The sequence below is a fragment of the Neopsephotus bourkii genome, unplaced genomic scaffold (assembly GCF_033783945.1).
Source record: "Neopsephotus bourkii isolate Nb327-2 ecotype Australia unplaced genomic scaffold, CSIRO-AGI_Nbou_v1 NB_479, whole genome shotgun sequence".
In the NCBI taxonomy this organism is placed as follows: Eukaryota; Metazoa; Chordata; class Aves; order Psittaciformes; family Psittacidae; genus Neopsephotus; species Neopsephotus bourkii.
This window is the reverse complement of record NW_026900980.1, coordinates 1556303-1576464: the sequence shown is the minus strand read 5'-3', so window position 1 is coordinate 1576464 and position 20162 is coordinate 1556303. Positions and strand designations below refer to the sequence as shown.

Below are 20162 nucleotides of genomic sequence, written 5' to 3'. Positions count from 1 at the left end.
AGGAGACCCAGCAGCAGAAAATCAGCTTAACTAAGTAGCCCTTTGAGAGCAGCTCTCTCAGGAGAGGCAGCTGAGGCATAAAAACTGCTGGGGATGAATGACATCAATGCAATTTACTGGCTTTCTTCACATAAAGACCTCAGCGTAAGGAAATGATTTAAGAGACAACTAAACTCTGCTAGAGTCATAATTAGTAAATGATAGGTTCCCTTACACATATTGGTGTATATAACTAATTCAGGATAACGCCACAACAAGCTCTCTTTTTTTCCCAACAGCATTTTATTAACGTTACTTACGAATTTGTATTTAGAAAAAATTGTAGGTGAATTTAATTGAAATTCAGACATGGCTCAAATACAAAACGTAAAAGAAGGTGCAATAGTATCAACAGAAGTATAATCTACCACAAGAAATACAACAATGCCTCGAAAGAGGGATTATGCAAGATTTGCAGAAGCTTCTGGTTTTCTGCTTTAACAGCCACTGCATAAACACAAACACCATGATCCTCAGCAGATACAATCAGCATAGCTCTGTTAAAATCAAAAATATGCAGATTTCTGCCATACAAGGATCTTGAGTGCAACTTGGCAGAAATTTTAAATGTCATGAAAAAGTAATGGTAACATTTTCATTTTAGTACTCAAGTAGCTTACTCACTGCCTTTGTCAAGCATGTTTTCTTAACACCTTGACTATGAATGCAACTGTAAAGGACAGCCTACTTTAATAATAGAGCTGAAGTATGTAAAATGGCAGGGCAAGAAACCTCCGAGTACACTTTCGAAAGGTTTCTTTTCTTTAGTAACCAGAGAATGCCAAAAAAGAAAAACAAAAAAATCCATGGTAGAGATTTCTCTCTGTACTCTCCCCAGTTATACTAAGGGACAATCGATTTGTCAACTCTTATTTGTAAAAACTGAAATATTCTCCCAAAGCAGTAGTAACATTCCCCCATAAAAACATGGAAATCTGAACACCTGGCTTTGCCAAAGTATTACTGCAAAAACAACAGAGCAGAAGAACCAAACTTTGGTTCATTCTTCTTCTATTAAATGCAGTTCCTTACAAAAATGTAATTTGGAAATAAAAAGCAGTTCTGAAAGACAGAACTATGTCAGTGTATAAAACTGTGTGGAAACTATCTTACAAAAGAAGAAAGTGGAATCAAAAGAAGGTGTTTCAAACATCCAAGTGCACATCAGCTTTAAGACTTAGGGTTATATGTCTGAGGTTTTTTAATCAGTTTTCTCATCATTTTCCTGCGGAATACATTCGTTGGTTTGTTGATTCCTGGTTTCTGAGTCCCTGCTAAGAAAGTAAAGGAAGCAGTTAGGAAAACAGTTTGACAAAACTGTCACTACTCTTTATTGTTTTGTTACTTTGGGGGTAGGAGGGTGTTACATCAAGCTGTTGAAGCAGTTGATCCAATAATAACAAACATATCAGAAACTGCAGAATGTGTTCCGGACACCATATTCTCACACACATTAAGGTTTCCAGTGTGTCAACCTTTGGCACTTTGGAACTTTGCTGCTCTTTTCCTTGGCAAGCATCCAAGTCTTTTCCAGCTGTTTTGCAGTGACAGCAGTATGGAAGTAAACACAGTGCTCTATTGTGTGTGTGTGTGGTGGGGAAAAATGACTGTTACTGCATCTCTCAGAACAATAGTGGTACATTTTATTATGTGGTATGGTTTAGTGGGAGGTATCCCTGGCCATTGCAGGGGGCTTGGAACGAGATGATCTTAAGGTCCTCTCCAACCCTAACTATTCTATGATTCTAACAGTGGGTTAAAACACAACCAGTGCTTGTGGGAGACAAAAAGGTGAAATTATTAGGGTTTCTGCACAGAACTGAGTTTCACAGAGAAGCTGCAAAGATATTCCGGGTTAACTCTTGAAATGTTTACAAGAGCTACATGAAATGTGTGCGTGCAGTTGAGAATACAAATACTTTGCAAATCTGACTGAAAATCTTTGTCGTTATGCTACCAATCTATTAGCATACAGAGCCCCTGCTGCCAGTTCCAAATCATTTCACTGTCAATCCAGCCTATTTTTCTTTTCCAAAATCAACTTTTTTTAAATGAAATCAAGCATGAAAGTTTTCATTCCAAAAGCTATGGATCAATTTAAACAGCAATTTTATATTTGCCCAGTGAAGATCAACTGATTTGAACTTGAGACTACAAAAGGAACAGGAAAGATGCTGGGGAGGGAATTGTGGGAGAGGAAAAGAGGGAGTGGCTTAAGTTGCCTGAAAGATTTGCTTAATGCTGCTGTACTCCCAAGCTGTAGAAATGAATATGTATAGCACAACATTAATTAGCACCAATTATGACCTTAACTATGGGCTTTGGTTATATCAAGCTTTACTGAATTGTGAAATCCACAAGTTGGTGAAAAAGCTTGTAAGAGTTCATTTATATTTGACTATCTGGTGTTCTAGTTGAGAAAGACATTGTTTCCTTCTGTTTTCCACAAAAGAGTGAGGAAGGAAGGAAGAACCCCGGGGTGAATTTGACTGGGTATAGGCAGGGGCAGAGTACAAAGGCGAGATGCTGAAGCAGCAGTTTGCTTCCTCCTCTCTCTCTCTGCACATTTGGACTGGAGCCTGGCCCTACCATTTTCCAGGTAGATGCAAATTAGATAATCACAAGCATCTCATATAGGCTTAGCTATTAAAGACTTTCTTGTAATACTAGAATGGCAGAGACACACTCAGGCTTGTCACCCTCAGAAATAGTACTGTCATGACTAACTGGCAAACAATATTTTTACTCCTGAGCACTGTGCTCAGCATGCAATCCTTGCCACAGCCCTGGATTTACAGCCCAGAACTAAAGAATCATATCCTGATTTAAGCCTTCTGACTACATACCTTAAATACTGAAGTACTCGAACCCTGTGCACATCTTGGAGCCACTTTTTGGCTTTTTTTCTTTTGTTTTCCAAAGGCATGTAAATGCTATAGAGAGATTTTGGTTTTGGGGTGTTTTTTTTGTGTTGTTTTTTTTTTACCTGTTAGTATCAATTGTTTAAATGCTGTGCTGGCTTCACTTCCTGAGTGCTGTGGGAATCACCATATAATTATGCGTTTCTCTCTCTCGTTGATTTACATATCAAATGAATTAAACTAGAGCATTTAAACTTGTGATTGCTGGTATGAACATATGAGTGCACGTAAAAGCACAACTGCTTTGGCTTCCAAGCACAGTCAAATTTGAATAAAACAATTTAGAAAAATCAATTATCATTCACAATCCTTCCCCCCGTGGCCATGGAAACAGTTGACTCAGCACAATTGATGAGGCAGAAACCTTTAGTAATGGGAATGGGACATGGGAACAGGCAGCAGGAAATCAGGGGAAGGTGGTAACTGCTGAAAATGCAAAGGAAAATAAAAAATTGAATTGACAACTCACTTTAATCCTACTTAAACATATCCAGAAGAAAATGATACCTTAATCAGTGTTCATGCTGGTAGAGAACAGTTTAAACAGTTTATTCCTTGTAGGCTCTAGTCAATTAATTAGTGTTCACTTCTCTACACTTTGTTTAAAAATGGTGTAACCATCTCAGATCACACTGTTCTTGTCAGAAGGAGTTAGTGTTGCATCTCAATTTTTCCTGCCTTTGAAAATAGGAGTCTAAAATGCAAAAAGCATACACTTGTAGCAAGCCAAGGTGAGTAAAAGAACACTGAGTATTTTTTACTGGTATTGGGTCTGCTTTATCTGTATGTGACTGACAAAATGCAAACAATCTTACCTTTTCTGCAGACATTGTAACAATCCATCTCAGTAACGAAGTTATTGGCATTTCCACCACAGCCGGTGTATCTAAACTGCTTACATGATTTAGTCTTGGTGTCATAGTAATAGCGAGGCACAGAAGAAGAACACAGTCCTTCATCCTTTGGGCTATAGCATAGTGAGGGACCAGCTTGAAAAATAAAAGAAAAAAGAAAAATAAATTAAATACATGTAATTTCTATGCCAAGCTTCTTTTGTGGCTAAGCATTCTTCCCATTGAAGTGACATGACTGTCACCAGTGACTTCAGAGACTTTCTACATCTTGTTCCTGTGAGTTACGGAATTGAGAAAGCAATGAACAGACCCAGAAAATAGGATTACTATCCCACGAGTGAAATATATCAGCTTTCCCCATTTGTGGTGCCATACATACAACAACTGAGATATTCACATAGTATCCAACAATATATAATAATAATTCCAGTGGAATGACCTCTGTAGAGGAAAAAGGCATTATTTTCTTTATGCTTCCTATGATTTTGCCAGCAGATCCTGCCCAGTTGCAGCAAAAAGTACAAACCCCATCACTTTCCTCTCAAAAATCATATTTCATTTTGCCTCAGTAGAAGTTTACTTTCCTTGCTGCAGACCTTTTATCAATTTATTGGATGTGCAATAGACAGAAATAATTCAGCATTCACCTAAGAGGATGATGACAATCTGTCATCAGCCAAACATAACTGTCTCATCAAACACTAATAAAGCTTAGGCAGTGACAGTTTTTATACATTTTGGTAGATCTTTCTTCTTCAGAGATCCTATCTCACACTGGCTATTAACCTGGTTATTTATGACAGCACAGCTAGTCACCTGCCATAATTACCACCTCTCTTCTTTAAAGCTCATATGGAAAGACAGTGAAGAGTCATGCCAGGCAGAAAACTTCCATCATAAATTCAGCTGCCAAGTGCCAAAGGCCCAAGTCACCCAACACGATCTCTCAGACCTGAATTTTAGAAAGGCACTTTTGCTTTATATTACAATATCGCTGCCCTGAATATGATTGCCACAACACCTCACACATCTGCCTCAACAACACAGATCTCCAACCGTATTTCCCTTCAGATTACACATGCACAGCTCTCTAGAAGTCAAGAGGTCAGTTGGGTGCAGCTGTGGGCATAAGGTCACAGTAAATCAACACAGCTCAGTAACAGATGAGACAAGTGACACAAAAATCTGCCGGCAAGATATACATCTGCTGCACAGAAGTCTTCAAAAATACCACTGTATGGGTATCCAGAGGAAAACATCAAACAAAATCTCATCTTCGTGTAGCTTTCAAACCATCTATTTTATTAAAAATTTGGAACAACCATTACTTTTCTCTGGCAGACAGTGGTCCACACAAGCTTGCAGATCTCTGAAGTTGTTGCCATTTCCGTAACAGCCGCCGTAGATGAACTCCTCACACCTCATTGAGCTCAAGTTAAAGGCATATCTTCTTAGATGACTCCTGCAAGGTCCTCCATCAGCCTCCATCCGGCATAATTTGGGTACTTCTGCAAGAAATGTAATTTTACCCTCTGTAAACCCTTTGTGCTCCCCACATTACTGAGCAACGTGGTAGTGGAGACTACTCTATTACTCCAGCTGCAGGCAAGTCCCTGCTTGTCCCACTACCTATTCTTTAATAAAGTGGGATAAGACTTAAGGGAGGAATCCAACGCATTAATTAGCAGTTAGGTTTCTCTGCATCAGGGAGAAGCTGCAACAGGCAGGAGTGAGCGATGGGGTTGGTGCAAAGCATCCCACCAGCAGTACACACACCACCACCCCCCCACCACCCCCCACGGGTCACAGATGCGCCTCCAGCCCTGCCGCCCCGGGGGCACTTCAAGGAACCCCGACGGGTCAGCCCCCGGGAGCGGGGAGGGTGGCGGGCCGATCCCCGGACTCACTCTTGATGGTCCAGCAGCTCTTCTCGCAGTCGTCGAAAGTGAGGAAGTTGTTGGCGTTGCCGTGGCAGCCCCCGTAGGTGAACTCCTGGCACCTCTGCGTGTACCTGTCGTAGTACCAGCGCGGCACCAGGGCGCGGCAGGGCCCCTCATCGGGGGGCAGCAGGCAGGAGCGCTGCTTCTCTGCAGGAGACACCGGCGAACGGGGCTGAAGCCACCCCGGCGGCGGCGGAGGCCCCGGCCCCGGTAGCCGACTGCGGGGTCCCACCGAGCGCTCGCTCCTACCTGTGAGGGTGCGTGGGGCCAGGGCTGCGCAGGCCAGCGGCAGTAGCAGCGCGGGCAACGGGAGGCGGCAGCCGGCGGCCATGTCGCGGCGGTGGAGGGCGAGTGGGTGGGTGGCAGTGGGGTCCCTGGAGCGACGGTGCTGCCCGGCCCGACGGCGGAGCTTTATATGCGCAGAGGCGGCTTCCCCAGGCCGCCTCCCTCCTTGCGCATGTGGTGGGAGGGGAAGGTCTGATTCAGCGGGGCAGCAGCTCCCCGCTGACCCGGCCGTCACTGGGGCGCGGTAGGCTGCGCGCCTGCGTGAGCCCGAGCGTCGGGGGGCGCGGGAAGCCCCCCCTCCGGCACCGCCATCGGGGGTCCCACGGTCGGGGGAGCAGCAGGGGCCGGGCGGAGGGTTCTCCGCTGCGGAGCTGCGGGGAGCTGGCCGGGGTCCAAGGCTGTCCCGTCCCCGTCTGTGTCTTCCTGTCCCCCCCCGACCCCTCTCACATTACGGGATGATGCTCAAAGCGCATTTCCTGTTAATCACGGGGAAATCCGAGACTGGCCACTTAGCGAAAGTTCTCTCCCACCTTGTCGTTGCCCCCACGGTGGCCACTCCCTGTTTGGAGGCTCTGGGCAAAGGGCGGCTGGACCCTGAAATCCAACCTTGGGACCCTTCGGCAGATCCTGACTCAGCCGGGTCAAGCACAGGCAGTGCCGCTAGAGAAAACACCAACAAACCCACGTCACGAATTTAGTACCGTTGTGTATAACACCAATGAACTTGAGAAAACCGGAGCACCATCAGCGGGTTTGGACTCCCGGGAAACCCAAGGGCTGAATAGTTGAACCCTCTGGCCAGTTCAAAGACAGCTGTATTTCAGAAAATATGACTTGTTTTACTCTGTAGATTTTAGCCCCACCAGGCAATCCAGTGTGATCTAGGAGGGGGTAAGCAGAGAACAGCATACTTTCCCTGTCTAATCTATTAGAGACATTACATTAATTAGTGTTTACTCCAGATATACTACAGTAAGGGAGATAAGAGTGGCTGCAAATTAGGCGTGCACTCCATAGATAACAATAAATTAATCTGATCTCCTATTGTTCTTCTCTGCTCCTTTTACAGCAACCGTGCCAGGCCCTAGTCCTTCAGGCAGGCTCTGCCCTCGATGGGATTGTGATACAGGGCCCTTGAAATCTGTGGCCTGCAGGAAAGAAGCCACAATATGTACAGGCTAAAAGGAGAAGGAACTTCATAGCAACCTCATTATTTCAGGAACTGACTTTCTGTCCGTAGCTTCTCTGCTTTTCTTATATTGTGGAGGATTACAGCCTAGTTTTCTGACATAAATAAAGACAAGAAAAGGAGCAAATTTAATCCCTCCCCCACCTATGTGGCTTCTGAAAGTCTGTGAATATTGCCTCTCCTTCCTTCTTCAGCACTGTTCCTTGTTTAGAACCCCCAGTTGCCAAGGTGGGTGCTTTAATGACAAAAAAAATAATAAAAAAGTACAGTTTGAGGCATCACTGAAGGACACATCTGCAATGTTTTAGAAACTTACAGCTCCAACTGTTAGCAATGGGTGTCCTCATTTTTAGGGGTTTGTTCAGCTTATTAAGCACAGCAACTGTAATAAAGCGTATGTCCCTCTGGTAGGAAAGAACACACAAACAACATACACTTTACATTTCCAGAAAAAAAAATAAAAATCAAAAGGCCATCCTTCTAATATTAGGAAACTCTCAAGTGATTTCAATATGACTAGAGTGATGTCCTTTAGCTGTCATTGGATTTTGTTGGAATTGCAAAGAAAGTCATTGAAATGCCACTTTAAACAACAGCAGCAAAATGAATGCTGTCATGCAAATACCATTTTCCCTATTTCCCATTTCCTCTGTGCACATACACATCAAAGTTTGAGCTAAACCCACCTATCCATCAGTGGTGCAACACAGTGCAGTATTTGTTCAGCAGCTTCTTCACTGGAACAGCAAAGTTGACTTAGATTAGGTGAATACCTGTAAAAATGGATAAACGTGAGTAAAAGAACTAGCACAGCAAGTGGTACAAAGTCCTTCACTCACTGCCATCAATGGAGCTAGTCATGTCAGCAGACAGCTCACCATTTCAGGGTCATCAGTATCAAGCTGCAGCTGTCCCTCTCACCCTAACCACATTAACCGTGTGCCAGAGCCCACACTCAGCTCACTCCTGCACCCTACACCTGCCACCACCACCCCACACACTCTCTGCCTCCCTTCACTACAACGTTTGTGCTCCCACCAACAGCCCTGGCTCCCTGGAGCCCATGACCTGCTGGCTCCTTCCACCCCTTTCATCTGGCACCAGGACCAGCTGCTGGTGGGGTTTGGGGATGCAGCTGCCAGTCTAGATGACGGGGGTGTAGAAGCTGCATACCAACAACTGGGAGGGGAGAGATAACAGCCAGAGGGAGGGGAAGATTTTAGTTAGCTGTATAAATAAAACAAATGCAAAGCCCAAGAGCACTATAGGAGAAGCACTGGAGAAGAAGGATGTAAATCTTGCATACTGCTGACAGCTGCTTACATCTGGTGAGTGGGGAGAGCAGAAAGGAATCTCTGTAAGAGGAAAAGCCAGAGGTAGAATTAAGAAAGTGTGAGTGCCTATAGGAATCTTTGAAGTGCCAGATAACAGGACTTGTGAAGGCCCATTTTAATGGTCTGAGCTTTGTCCAGTTTAAAAGGTCGCGAATTCTGCCTCCACTGATACTGGAGATCCTAGCAGGAGAGCAGCTGCTAGGATCAGAACATGCACGGGGGATCACCCTGTTTCAAAAAATCATAGTGCCCTATTTGGGATCTAGACCTGAAAAGTATATGCAACCACAGGAGAAGTTTCCTAGCTCCTTCTTGTTCCTTTCTGAACCCATCACTTCTCTTATGGGGAGTGCTCCATCCTCAACACCAGTCGTAACACCATGACTCCAGAGACACTTGTTGCAGGCCGGGCACAACAGCCCTCTCATGCAGAGCTACAATTCTGTTTTGGAGACACAGCTACCAACAGAAGTTGCTGTCTGCCCCTGACAGGCTGGCCACTCGCCCAAGACACTTGACCTGAGAGCAGTTCCTTCCCCTCTCTACCTTTTAATCTGTTCCATTTATAGTTTTAACACACAAGTATGCAGGAACGTGCCCATGCAAACCACCTGCTGCTGCATTAGCTGCTGGGAAGAGGAACACGGAGCCCAGGGATCCTGGTGTCAGAGGCAAAAAAAGAATCACTGCGAGAGCCAGGAGGCGCAGAAAGAGGTGGCAGGGGACCAAGACCTCACCCCTGGGCCAAACCACTAGTCCGACCTTTCTGCTTTTGCCCCACGGTGGTGGTGAAGCGGGAGGGGAGATGCCGGCACCGGAGGGTCGCTGCAGCTCCCCACGCCTGCCGCCGGCTGCCCCTTCTGGGGGCTGGGCGGCGGGGCCGAGCGATCTGCCCGCGGCCGCGCCGGAGCGGCCGGACCCTCCCTGTGCAGGCAGGGCCCATGTCAACGCCCCGGCGGCCCGACAGCGGGGCCGGGGCCGGCGGCGGGCTCTAATCCGGTTAGGGGGGATTAGTGTGGCTGTTTAAAGGCCAGGAAAGGGGCGCCAAGCGCGTCGGGGAGGAAGCGGCAACGGCGGAGCAGCGGGGCAGCCCGGACGGCACAGTGTGAGCGAGCCCGGGGGCGGGCCAGGGCGGCAGTCACACCGTTCCGCGCCCTCCCGGGGGCTCCGGCCCCGGCGCCCTCGCTGCCCAGAGGTAACCCTGTGTCCTCTCTCCCTCTGCGCTTTGGCAGTGTAGACGATGCCAGCCATCAACATCGAGGACCTGAGCGAGAAGGACAAACTGAAAATGGAAGTGGAGCAGCTCCGGAAAGAAGTGAAGCTGGAGAGGCAGCCGGTGAGTGGCCGCAGAGAAAGGCTGCCCGGCCGCCGGGGCGGACGGCAGAGCCGAGGCCGAAGCGGGGAGAAGCCTGTTACTCCCCGGGGAAGCTAAAGGGGCTTATACAGCGCCCGGGGCGGGAAGAGAGAGCACGTCGGGCAGGCGGCGTGGCCGGGTGCGGCGGCTCAAGCGCGGGGCCGGAGTGTCCCGTCCCGCCGCGGCGGTCCCGGAGGAGGCAAGGGCAGAGGGACTTAGGGAGCCGCTTCGCAGGACAGCCCTGAGACGGGCGGGCTTTGCATCGACGCGTCCTGTCAGCCTCTTTGGGGCCAGGACCGGGGACGGTGCTGGCCACATACCACAGCTAGTGCCGTGCCGCAGCGCCAGTCCTTCATGGGAGTGGCCGTAGAGTGGGGAAAAAGGGGAGCGCCGTCCCCGGGACAAGGCGCCCGAGGGGCCGACACGGGCCCGCCGGCTGCGGCTGCTCCCGTTCCATCTGGCACCTTTGGCTTCCCCTCCCTTGCGAGTCCCTGGAGCCCAGAGCCAGCACAAAGCAGCCTTCCCTGACGAGGGAGGAGCGCGTCAAGCTGTTTCCCTCTGTAAAACGCGTTGGGACTTGGCAGTGCCAGGTGAGGGGGTGCTGTGCGGCGGGAAGTCTTCCTACGGTACCGCTCCCTGTCCTATTACTGGACCCGTGCCGTGCCGTCCCGTCCGGGACCGCATCGCATCCGCCGAGCTGGGGGACTGCGGCCGCCCTCTCCCCTCTCAGGGCAGGCTGTGCGGTGCCCGGGCAGAAGGCAGGATTCAGGGAGTGTTGGGCCACCATCCACCCATCCATACTGCCTCATCTGATAGAAACACTGGACTTTGAGTCATTCACACTGATTGTTCCTTTCTGCAGGTGGTGTCCAGTGAAAATTTTGTATTTTTGCACATTTTCTATAGATGAAAGACATGCAGGACTGATCTTGCTCCATGATAAAACTAATACTAATTTTCTTTAATATTCTTTTTTTTTTCTTTCTTTTTTTTTTTTTCTTTTTTAATGAGCAAACTACATTTGAACAAATGATTCTAGTTAGGACTAAAAATACATTTATATGACGGAATCAGTGGCATTAGTCATGCTAATAAAATTGTATATATAGGTATTTAGCCTATAATAAGAAAGCCACATTCAGTTTTAGGTATCAGTTATCAGTGACTGTGGATGTTACAGTACAGTCTAAAGCTCCACCAGTACTGAGGGCTCCAGAACCAAGTGCTGTAGATGTCTGTGTCATCCCTCAGAAAGCTCTCAAACAACTGACATAAACTCTGTAGGATGTAGATATTTTTATTTTAATAATAATAATTTAAAATTCTTGCCTTTTTTGTTTGTTTTGTTTTGGGTTTTTTTTTTTAATAAACCAGAAGCCTGTTCACTTCAGGGAAATGGGTATTTTCGCATCACATGTAGTAAAGCACAGACAACATCTTCAATTTTAGTAGTGCGTTACAGAGGAAGTCTCACTGTGAGAATGTGTTGTGGTTGTCACAGTCCTGTGGTACCTGTGTGACTGATACAAGGGCAGGGAAATGCAGAAGCCACACTTCTGTTGTCACCAGAAGTAAAACATTTAGCGAAAGTTTTATTCACCCTTTCTCATACATTTATAGCACTATGAAGAATGTTCTTTGGAATAATTTTTCAAATTAGTAAAAATGTCTGTGTATTTAAGCAGACATTTTTTTCTTATATGTGAAAAAGACCTTGACAGTGCTGACTGAAGTAAAACAAACCCTGGTTCTGCATGCGCTTTGAAGCACTTTACTATGGTATAAGGTGTCCCAGTTGGAATGAACAGGGTTTGTAAGGTACACAAGAGCAAGGCATGAGTAACGGGATTTATATGTCCAAATTCTTTGCTGTAAGGCAGCTAGAGGTAGTTAGACCTTATTTTATACATCACTTAATTAGAAACTAACTATGAGTTCTTTCTGGTGTCTTAAAGGTTAATTTTGCACAGGTCACAGTCTTGGTCTGTGATACAAGGTAAATTCATGGGTTCTCTTGTTATGATTTTACCTATGGAGTAAAATATAATTAACAAAGAAGGCCTTAAATTAGAAATACTAGTCATCTGGTGGTCTGGCCAGCAGCTGGTTCCTGCTGCTGACTCTGCACTGCTGTGCCTCTGCAGGGATTACAAGTGGGAAGGGAGGAGGTGGGGACAGAGCCAGGAGCCTGTTCTCATACATGTCACACATTCGAGCACCTAAGGGCAGTTTCTGTTGATAGAGAAATGAAACGAGAGGTGTGTGTGCACAAGGATCCTCTGGAGCTGGTGGGATTTGCTTGTGTGCACTCAGGCTCCACTGGCACTGTTGCTATATGTACTGCATGTGCTTCCTCCTGTCTCAGTGAACGAAACTAAACCCATTTCTTCTTCCCAGGTGGTTCTCTGTGGGCTTACCTATACCAGTGCTAGTATTCCATGAATGTCAAGCAGAGTGTCATGCATGTTATGCTCTCTCACAACACAACAGGCTGTTTTATTAACTGTTGGTCAAAATAACCCCAGGTAACCTGTAAGTAAATTGTCTTTCCCAGCCAGGTCTTTACTTCCATTCATGACCTATGGTAGCTATTACAGAACCACAAGGTGACAATTTGTATTACCACTGAAAAAAAATAATTACTGAATGCTTTGTCTGGGAAAAACATTTGAAATCATCAAGACTTTGAATTGAATTGAAAGTTAAAGATCTCGAACCCATTGACGTAAGTCACACTGATGCCGATGGAGGGTGTGATCTACATCTTAAAAACCTGTATTACTTTATTTTAAAACAAAAAAACCCCAACAGTTTAACTATGCAACAAGTGCTGTTCTGAGTGGTATACACATTCGCAGTAGTACTCACATGTTCTGTGAAAAAGTGGAAAAAAGCTGAGTTTGCCCATGCTTAGTTCTGGCTTTGTGCTCAGACCTTGTGTATCTGGTTGGGATGTGCTCCGTAACGCAGCTGTTTCTCTGTTCTTTCCCTCGAGGTGTCCAAGTGCTCCGAAGAGATCAAGAACTACATCGAGGAGCGTTCGGGCGAGGACCCGCTCGTAAAGGGGGTTCCCGAGGACAAGAATCCCTTCAAGGAGAAGGGAGGTTGTGTCATCGCTTAGGAAACCCAGCCCCGCGCCTGTCACCAGAGCAGACACTTGTACCCGTAGGGAGTCACTGGCGTGTCCCCACTGCCGCCGGTCCGTGTTGAACGGGCACAGAAGCGGATTTCTAATTTTTTTTTTCTTAATTCTTTTTCTCACAAAAATAAAGAACCCTTTCCCCCGAAAGCAGCCGAGCCCCGCGTCGCTCGCTTGGCAGGGCCGGCTGCCCCCGACCCCAGCCTGCCCGCTGCTCCTCGCCCGGAGGGGCCGGCTCCTCTGGTTTCGCGGCGCCACTTTCGCCATCCATTTATCGGTCGCTTCATGGCTGTTCGTTGTCATTAAAGAAAGCCTGTCGGTAACCCGAGAGCGTGCCGTGGCTTGCAGGGGGAGAGAGGAGCTGGAGGCGGGACGGCACAGGGCGGTGCAGGGCCGCCGTTAAAGCTCGCCGAGCCGGGCCGCGGCCCTCTCCCCGCGGAGCAGAGGGGACTTCCCGGGAGCTGGCGACCATGGCGCTGCACGGCAGCGGGCGACGGGCACACTTGACCTCGGCGCTGCGCGGCGGCAGCAGCTCGGGGCGGCGGGACGCGGGGTGCGGCAGTGACAGGCCTCAGCACCACGACTTGAGGGCGGCCCCTAGGAAGGTACCGGAGCGGGGGGAGGTTGGGGCGGAGGCGGCGGACAGGCCCGGGAGTGCCCCCAGACATCCAGCAAGCCGCCCGGCGCGGCTCGGGACGTGTTCAAAGAAGTGAAACTTCCCCCTGCTAGTGTCGTAAACAAACCATGTGCTCCCCGCGTGTGACACTGCGGTAGCAGGGTACTTCCCCGCTGCGCGCTGCCACGGGTGGTCCTCGTCCCGCGGGTGGGGGCACCGTGTGCTGTCATTGCCAACTGCAAGGCGAAGGGCTGTTTGTGGCTGCAGAGCACGCGAAAAGGCAGAACAGGGGCCATTTGTCTGCTCCCTTGCCAGAAAGGGGGTAACGGCAGGTTCCAGTAAACCCGAGCCATAAATCAAGACGAAAGGAGGCACTTTGGTAAGGTACCATGTGCACTGAATGCCAAGTGATGACCTGCAAGGAACGGTGCTGATGGTGAACTCTGTATGCTTCGAGCAGTGAGGTCAGTGTCACCTGTAGAAGACTATAATATAATTAAGCACACCTGTCAGCTGGAGAATTGATTGGGAGGTAGAAAGCACGGGTGTGGCCCATGTTGTGGGGCTGTGTCTGCCTTTAAACTGATAAGCTGATAAGAAGTGCTGGAGTTCAGTATTTACTACAAGGAGTAAAAAGTTAACTGCAGCAGTTGGAACATTGCTTCCAATTGGAGCAAGCAGGATGTGACTTCAGAGATAGGTGTTACATAATGGTCCTGCTTTACTGATGGGTAAGTTTGTAAGTTCTAGCTGGTGGTGCAGGGCTCTGCTTGTAGCTTTTTAAAACCAATATGCACTGAGTTGCCAGGTGTCCTATGTGGCTGTTCCTGAGTTATGTGAATGTCGGGGGTCTTTTTTTCCCTAGAAATTAACTTTCATACATTCCAGTGTTGAAACAAGACAGCACAAAGGCCATTTATTAATCAAGTTTTCTATCCCTAAAATAAAACATATTATTATTGAGCTTTAGCAGTTCTAGGCTCATCTTCTGTGTTATAAAAAAGAAACCTGAGCACCAAGGAAAAAGATGTATGACCAGTGTGTTTCCTAAAAAATCAGTTTCATTAGTTTAATTTCTTGTGCCCTTCTGCAAAGCAGAAATAAGCTGCCAGAGAAAGAATCAGTAGGACAAGTTTGAAAGGAATCCTCTCTCTCACCTGGATTAATAGTGCAGGATTTTGTGGCTAATACCACGCTGTCAAATTCATGCTGATCTCATCTGGAGCAAGCCTTTGCTCTTGTATGTCTGTGGAGTCATCTACCTGATGAACTTGTTCCTGGGCACTGTTCCCTGTTACCTGCCCAGGCACTACAGCTGCATTAGTGAATAATCAATGGCCTTCTGAAATGCAGAGGGCAAGGCTAGACTTTATGAAGGCAGTAATCCAGATCTGGAAGATTTTAAATTCCTGCTTTGTCATAGATAGGTTAAGGCATGTGTTGTTTTGTATCTCAGGTGTCTGCAACTGTGTGTTTACCGAAGGATCAGATGTAAAGGGGTAGGGGGAAGTGGCTGTATTAGTATCTGCTGGTGCACTGTGTGACACAATGCTTTTCTTTACGAATACAAGTATTTCTGCCCTTGTTTTTATTCCCCCTGTGCCCCTTAAAGTGTAGCTAACAGTATGCCCTGCCTTTCAGGGTTCAATGCAGATAATTGCACTGTGATTCCACACAAATCCCTGTGATTAATATATTGTAGAAGATATTACAGCAAGCAACATAACCCCAGTTTTATCCTTGTCCTTTATTGTGCAAAATGCTTGTATATCACTTATTTACATTTTATCTGATCATATAGGAAAAAAAATAACCCACAAGTTTATGTCAAATCCAGTCTGATGTTGTTCACCCCAAAGGTTCTAGCAATCAATTTTTGCTTAAGTTAAGCCTGCCCGCAGTGTCTTTACGGTAAACTGAAAAGTCTTCAGGAGGGAATGACCATTCCAGATCTGTAACACATTTTAAGTGTACCTGTTATGTAATTTGGGACATTCTTTCCACTAGCTAAATTCAGATGCAGCTACCAGAGAAATCGGAGAAATGAACAGGGCAATTCCATGAGTAAGAGCTGTTATTTGCCTCCATTAGTTGTATTTTTTAGTCTATTAAATTAATGTATTTTAAATGATCTGTGATTTTTCCAATTGTTCTGAGCAGGATGAGGAAGAGACTCTTATAATTCCAGGGGGCTGTTTTTAGCAAGGGTATTGAAATAACCCTGTGAGTGATTTCCTTTACAACTTTATAGGTCACCACCCTTCCTCTTGGAAATCGAAAACGTAACTTTTCCTTAACTTGTGGAACAATACTTGCAGTGCACTGGTATCCTACAGCTTGTTGCAGTATTTAGATTACAGTATAACTGGCTTGAAAGAAAAAGATTTAACCTGCTTTGTTTGTGTATGCATAATACACAATATGCAGTATTTAGTTTACAGTATAACTGGCTTGAAAGAAAAAGATTTAACCTGCTTTGTTTGTGTATGCATAATACACAATATGCAGTATTTAGATTACAGTATAACTGGCTTGAAAGAAAAAGATTTAACATGCTTTGTTTGTGTATGCATAATAGTATGCATGTACATATGGAATATATGCATGCTGTCCATTTTTTGTTTCCTCTGGCATTAGTAGCAAGAGGCTTTGGGAAATAGGTTTGAGAAGGATTGACATATATTTTGCTGGAGTTGCATGTAATATAAATGAGATTTAATTTCATACCTAGTAGTGACTTGGTGTAGTTACATTCTATTACAACTCTGTAGGATGAGGGGGTTTTCCCCTGTGATGGTGATATTCTCCCAAAGGATACCTCTGCCTAATTTGCCACTCTTGGCTTGTATGTCACAAGTTTCTGTTTACTAATGCATGTATTTTTACAAGATTTAAAGCCCCTTCAAATTAGAGCATGCAGGATCTGAACTGAATATTGACATTCATTGTAACTTTCCAGTAAAATTACCGTAAATTCTCTGTCAAAAGAATATGGCTCTTTTTGACCTTCTGCAAACACTGAAGGGTGACCATCATAGTCACTGGAGCACCTTGGATTGAGTTGGTTTATTGTATTTATAGCAAATCATAAAAAACAGTCACTGAACATCAAAGTAGTAGGTTGATGGTGTTACAAATAAATCAGGTAGAAGTTGGTCTCTTACTAAATTGGGAGAGAGAAAAGACACAGCTGAATCTGCAAAATATGTGACTTGCATCTGTAATTTTAAAACCTTATTTATCAGACGCCCGAGGTAAAAGTTGCAGGCAGTTAATTGTGACTTTAGTAAGGTTCACAGATTTTGCACCGAGTGCCCTTCTGAAGGAAGCAAAATGTGTTTCCAGATTATGGGGAATTTGCAATAGCCTTTGTGTCTGACTGAAATACAATATGAACATTTGGGGGCTAGTTTCCTTGCTGGTATAGATACACAGCAATATCCCTGCCAAGAATTTTTGGTGGTAATTTAACAGAGAGAAAATTTTTGTAATAGAATTTTGTTGTTATTGGAAGGGGCAGCTCGGATGTACCACAACAATAAGCAGAACCATCCCATACATTCACTAGTGCCCTACCGAGAGCTTCTTTTGAATCAGTTCAGGAGAGTAGAAGAGGAAAAAAAACAAGAAGAGTTTCAGTAGTCAAGCAGGCTCTATAAAAAGCTTTTTTCTGATAATCAGATTAATGTCACTTAATGTACAAATGTTTCATTGTGTAACAGAAGTGCAGTAAAGGCAATTATATAAGCAATGCTCTTCTTTATTACTCAGTGTCAGAGTAGTGCATACTACTAGATTGCAGTTGCTGTGTCCAGACATTGGATTTTTTTCCTATTCTATATTCACGTTAGAACACATTTCCACTGCATCTAGCTAAACTTTTCAGTGAGCATTATTTAGTAGAACTGGGCCTAAGGGGTATTTATGTGGTTTGGGTCTAGCTATTATATTGCTTTATCATTGTCACATCCAATTGGATTAGGCAATGGTTACACACTTCTTATAGCCAAAGAGTTTATGACTGAGTAAACAACTGGGGTTTATATACGTCTTGCTGTGACTGATCAGAAAATGTAACTTTGCTTTTTTATGTTGCATTTGCTTGAAATGCACAATTAACTCTCTTCCCCTTCCTGTGCACCCCTACTAATGTATGTGACACCTCAGACAGGCGTCAGGCTGTTCTGAATGCTCAGCTCTATTTCAGCTTGCCTTGCTCTGGACTTTAAATTTCTGGGAGTTGGGATTTTTTGCTGTTTTTTCCTCTCTGTTTGGGCTCAGGAGGAGAGTAAAGCCTACATCCAGCTGCAGTCCTTGAAGGTGAAATTTCATAGATGAATCCTGGTAGGTTAAACAAGGAGACATCCAGGATGATTAGTATGCTGCTTAAAATTATTTGCTGTTACATGGCCAGACTTGTGCATTTAGACAGTGGTTGTTACATTTTCAATGACCTTTAACAGCCAGAGATCCCTGGTCACTAGCCCTTGGTGGTACTGACGGAGATGCATGTACCTTAAGATGGGTTTCAGTGACAAGTTTTTAACTTCTCATTGAAAACTTAGAGCATTAGTTTGTCTGTAGGAGTTAGCCAGGACAAGCTTAGTAATGTTAAGTAATTCCAGAAATGCCATTATATCTGCAATCTGTCGTTTTATATATGGCAGCCTTCAACGTATACCATGAAAACTTAAGATAGGGGAAAATGGTGTGGGTGGTACACTGCACTTCTGAAAGTGCCATAAGTGTCTGAAATGGTGAGATGCAGAGATCCTAAGGAGAAGGGAGCAGTGAGAAAGCCAAACTGTTGCACCTGAAGCTGTTTGGTGGTGGATGTCTGTTTCCTGCTCGTGCCATGTGCCAGGCCAGCTGGGGAGAATGTGCTCTTTGAAAGCTAAAGGACAGGAAGGCTGGAGTATGGTGTATGCTCTGATGTACTCCTGGTCATGCCTGCTGGGGTGTGGTCTCTGGCACAGCTGCAGAACTGGCAAGATTCTGTCTGTCATGAGGAGCCTTATTTCCCCTCTGTCAGCACTGCCCAATCCTGCTGTGGGCAGGAGGCTGGGTTGGAGGTGCTCTGCAGTGTTTGAGAGCAGAGCTGCTCTTCAGGCACATTTTGGAGGGTTTCTCGGGAGTAGGTCCTCTCAGACCAGTTGTCACAAGCATTGGTGTTAGAAGTGTGCAGTGGAATAAGCACAGTATGTTGTCATTGCATTTTTGAAGGCAGAATAGGAAATTAGTCATCATGGATTTCCACTCTAGCAACAGCTTCAATTTCAACTTTCAATTTGTCATTCTTTGTCTTCTTTCTACTCTTCTTTGCACTTTTCCTAATTATTGGCTGGGGGAAAAAGTGTCTTATTCCTCAGGAAAAGGTTAGGCGCAGCTCAGTTCTCAGGTGCTGGACTAGACCTTTTATTTTGTTAGCATGATGATGTTGTGTGCCCTCTGCTCCAGCAGTGGGGCTTCCAGATGTGTCAGCAGGGTGGGGAGGCTTCCAGATGTGCACAGGGTGGGGAGTCAGCACATACTTCTGCATTCCCTGGTGGTCCTGTAGGTTTTTAAATTTTTGGTAAGCCTTGGCAAAAGATTTGTGGTTGATTCAGGGATTGAGGTTGTTCTTTTCTTTCCTGGAGTAAAAACTGTAGCCAGATGTGTGGGACAAAGCAATTTGCAGTGCTCATATTTCTGAATCAGCTTTCAGCTTTGCTTTATGTATTAGGTATGTTGTGAGGACCTGTGTTACAGTGAAAGGGAAGAAGCACAATGATTTAAGCAGAATCATGTTTAGTTACTTCCAAATGAACAGACCAGGCAATATTGCAGAACACTCATAAAGTACATGCCTTTCTTCCCCCCCCCCCCCGAAAAATCGAATTTTATAAAAATAAATGAGGACAGGTATGTTTTATTATATAAAAGATGCTGCCAACTCTTATGTTAGAGGTTTTCCCTCTGCTTTTTTTTTCCCCCTTTGAGAAAGAGAAAATGTAATTTAGTAACAGTTTGTTCCTGTATTTGCTGATCTCTGCAGTCTTTGGTATCCAGTGCTGTAGCAGATTGCACGATTCCTTTGTTGCCTGTGGCACGGCTTAATTGAAGGTACAAAAAGGAATTGTAGTGCTCTAATTAATGAATTTTAAATACGTCTTCCCATTTCAGCCATATGTTTTCCAGCACATAGGACATTTTTCTGGTTTTCTCTTATATAAGCACACTGAATATTGTTTTTAAACCCACTGGAAGCTTCTCTGGAGGATCAACTGTGGCCACAGCTATGCGCAAATGGCAGTGGAGAAACCCAGACATGAGCCAACATGTTATCTGCCCCTTTGAACTGTCTTTATAGTGCAAATCTGGAATTACCTTTTTTTCCTAATTCTTAATGTCTCAAGTTAACACACTGCCTACTGGGAAAAGGGGAAAGTTAAACCAACATGAAATCTGTGTGTATTTATATCTAAGTGCGCACATATGCACAGAGAAGTTTC

At 45.4% G+C, this 20162-nt stretch overlaps 3 protein-coding genes across 5 annotated transcripts in view; 2 read left to right on the top strand and 1 right to left on the bottom strand.

Moving 5' to 3' along the window:
• Positions 1-263: 263 nt before the first annotated feature.
• Positions 264-6267, bottom strand: TFPI2 (tissue factor pathway inhibitor 2). 2 transcript variants are annotated; one of them, XM_061350081.1, is made up of 5 exons: positions 6004-6267; positions 5722-5901; positions 5143-5322; positions 3776-3949; positions 264-1310 (listed from the first exon to the last, which is right to left on the bottom strand). In XM_061350081.1, exons 1-5 carry the CDS (start codon positions 6083-6085, stop codon positions 1210-1212), a joined length of 717 nt encoding a protein of 238 aa, XP_061206065.1. In that variant the 5' UTR covers positions 6086-6267; the 3' UTR covers positions 264-1209. The 2 variants fall into 2 exon arrangements, with proteins under 2 accessions (XP_061206065.1, XP_061206064.1); XM_061350080.1 differs by having other exon boundaries at positions 264-1313; positions 6004-6260.
• A 3172-nt stretch (positions 6268-9439) lies between these two features.
• LOC133210584 (guanine nucleotide-binding protein G(I)/G(S)/G(O) subunit gamma-11) lies at positions 9440-13378 on the top strand. Of its 2 annotated transcripts, XM_061350084.1 has the most exons (3): positions 9440-9667; positions 9795-9898; positions 12912-13378. In XM_061350084.1, exons 2-3 carry the CDS (start codon positions 9803-9805, stop codon positions 13035-13037), a joined length of 222 nt encoding a protein of 73 aa, XP_061206068.1. In that variant the 5' UTR covers positions 9440-9667; positions 9795-9802; the 3' UTR covers positions 13038-13378. The 2 variants fall into 2 exon arrangements, with proteins under 2 accessions (XP_061206068.1, XP_061206067.1); XM_061350083.1 differs by lacking the exon at positions 9440-9667 and having other exon boundaries at positions 9696-9898.
• Positions 13379-13525: 147 nt separating this feature from the next.
• LOC133210582 (probable acyl-CoA dehydrogenase 6) overlaps positions 13526-20162 on the top strand; it is an 82068-nt gene continuing 75431 nt past the window's right edge. Inside the window, 1 exon segment of the mRNA XM_061350079.1 lies at positions 13526-13660. Coding sequence (XP_061206063.1) covers positions 13526-13660 — 135 coding nt within the window.

Bases quoted from the DNA above. Each gene is read 5' to 3' on its own strand.
- LOC133210584 (XM_061350084.1), top strand. From the start codon at position 9,803: ATGCCAGCCATCAACATCGAGGACCTGAGCGAGAAGGACAAACTGAAA. The intron at 9,899-12,911 runs GTGAGTGGCCGC...CTTTCCCTCGAG, and splicing joins TGAAGCTGGAGAGGCAGCCG to GTGTCCAAGTGCTCCGAAGA.
- TFPI2 (XM_061350080.1), bottom strand. From the start codon at position 6,085: ATGGCCGCCGGCTGCCGCCTCCCGTTGCCCGCGCTGCTACTGCCGCTG. The intron at 5,323-5,721 runs GTGAGTCCGGGG...CATTTCTTGCAG, and splicing joins GAGCTGCTGGACCATCAAGA to AAGTACCCAAATTATGCCGG. The intron at 1,314-3,775 runs GTAAGATTGTTT...TTACTTTCTTAG, and splicing joins TTACAATGTCTGCAGAAAAG to CAGGGACTCAGAAACCAGGA.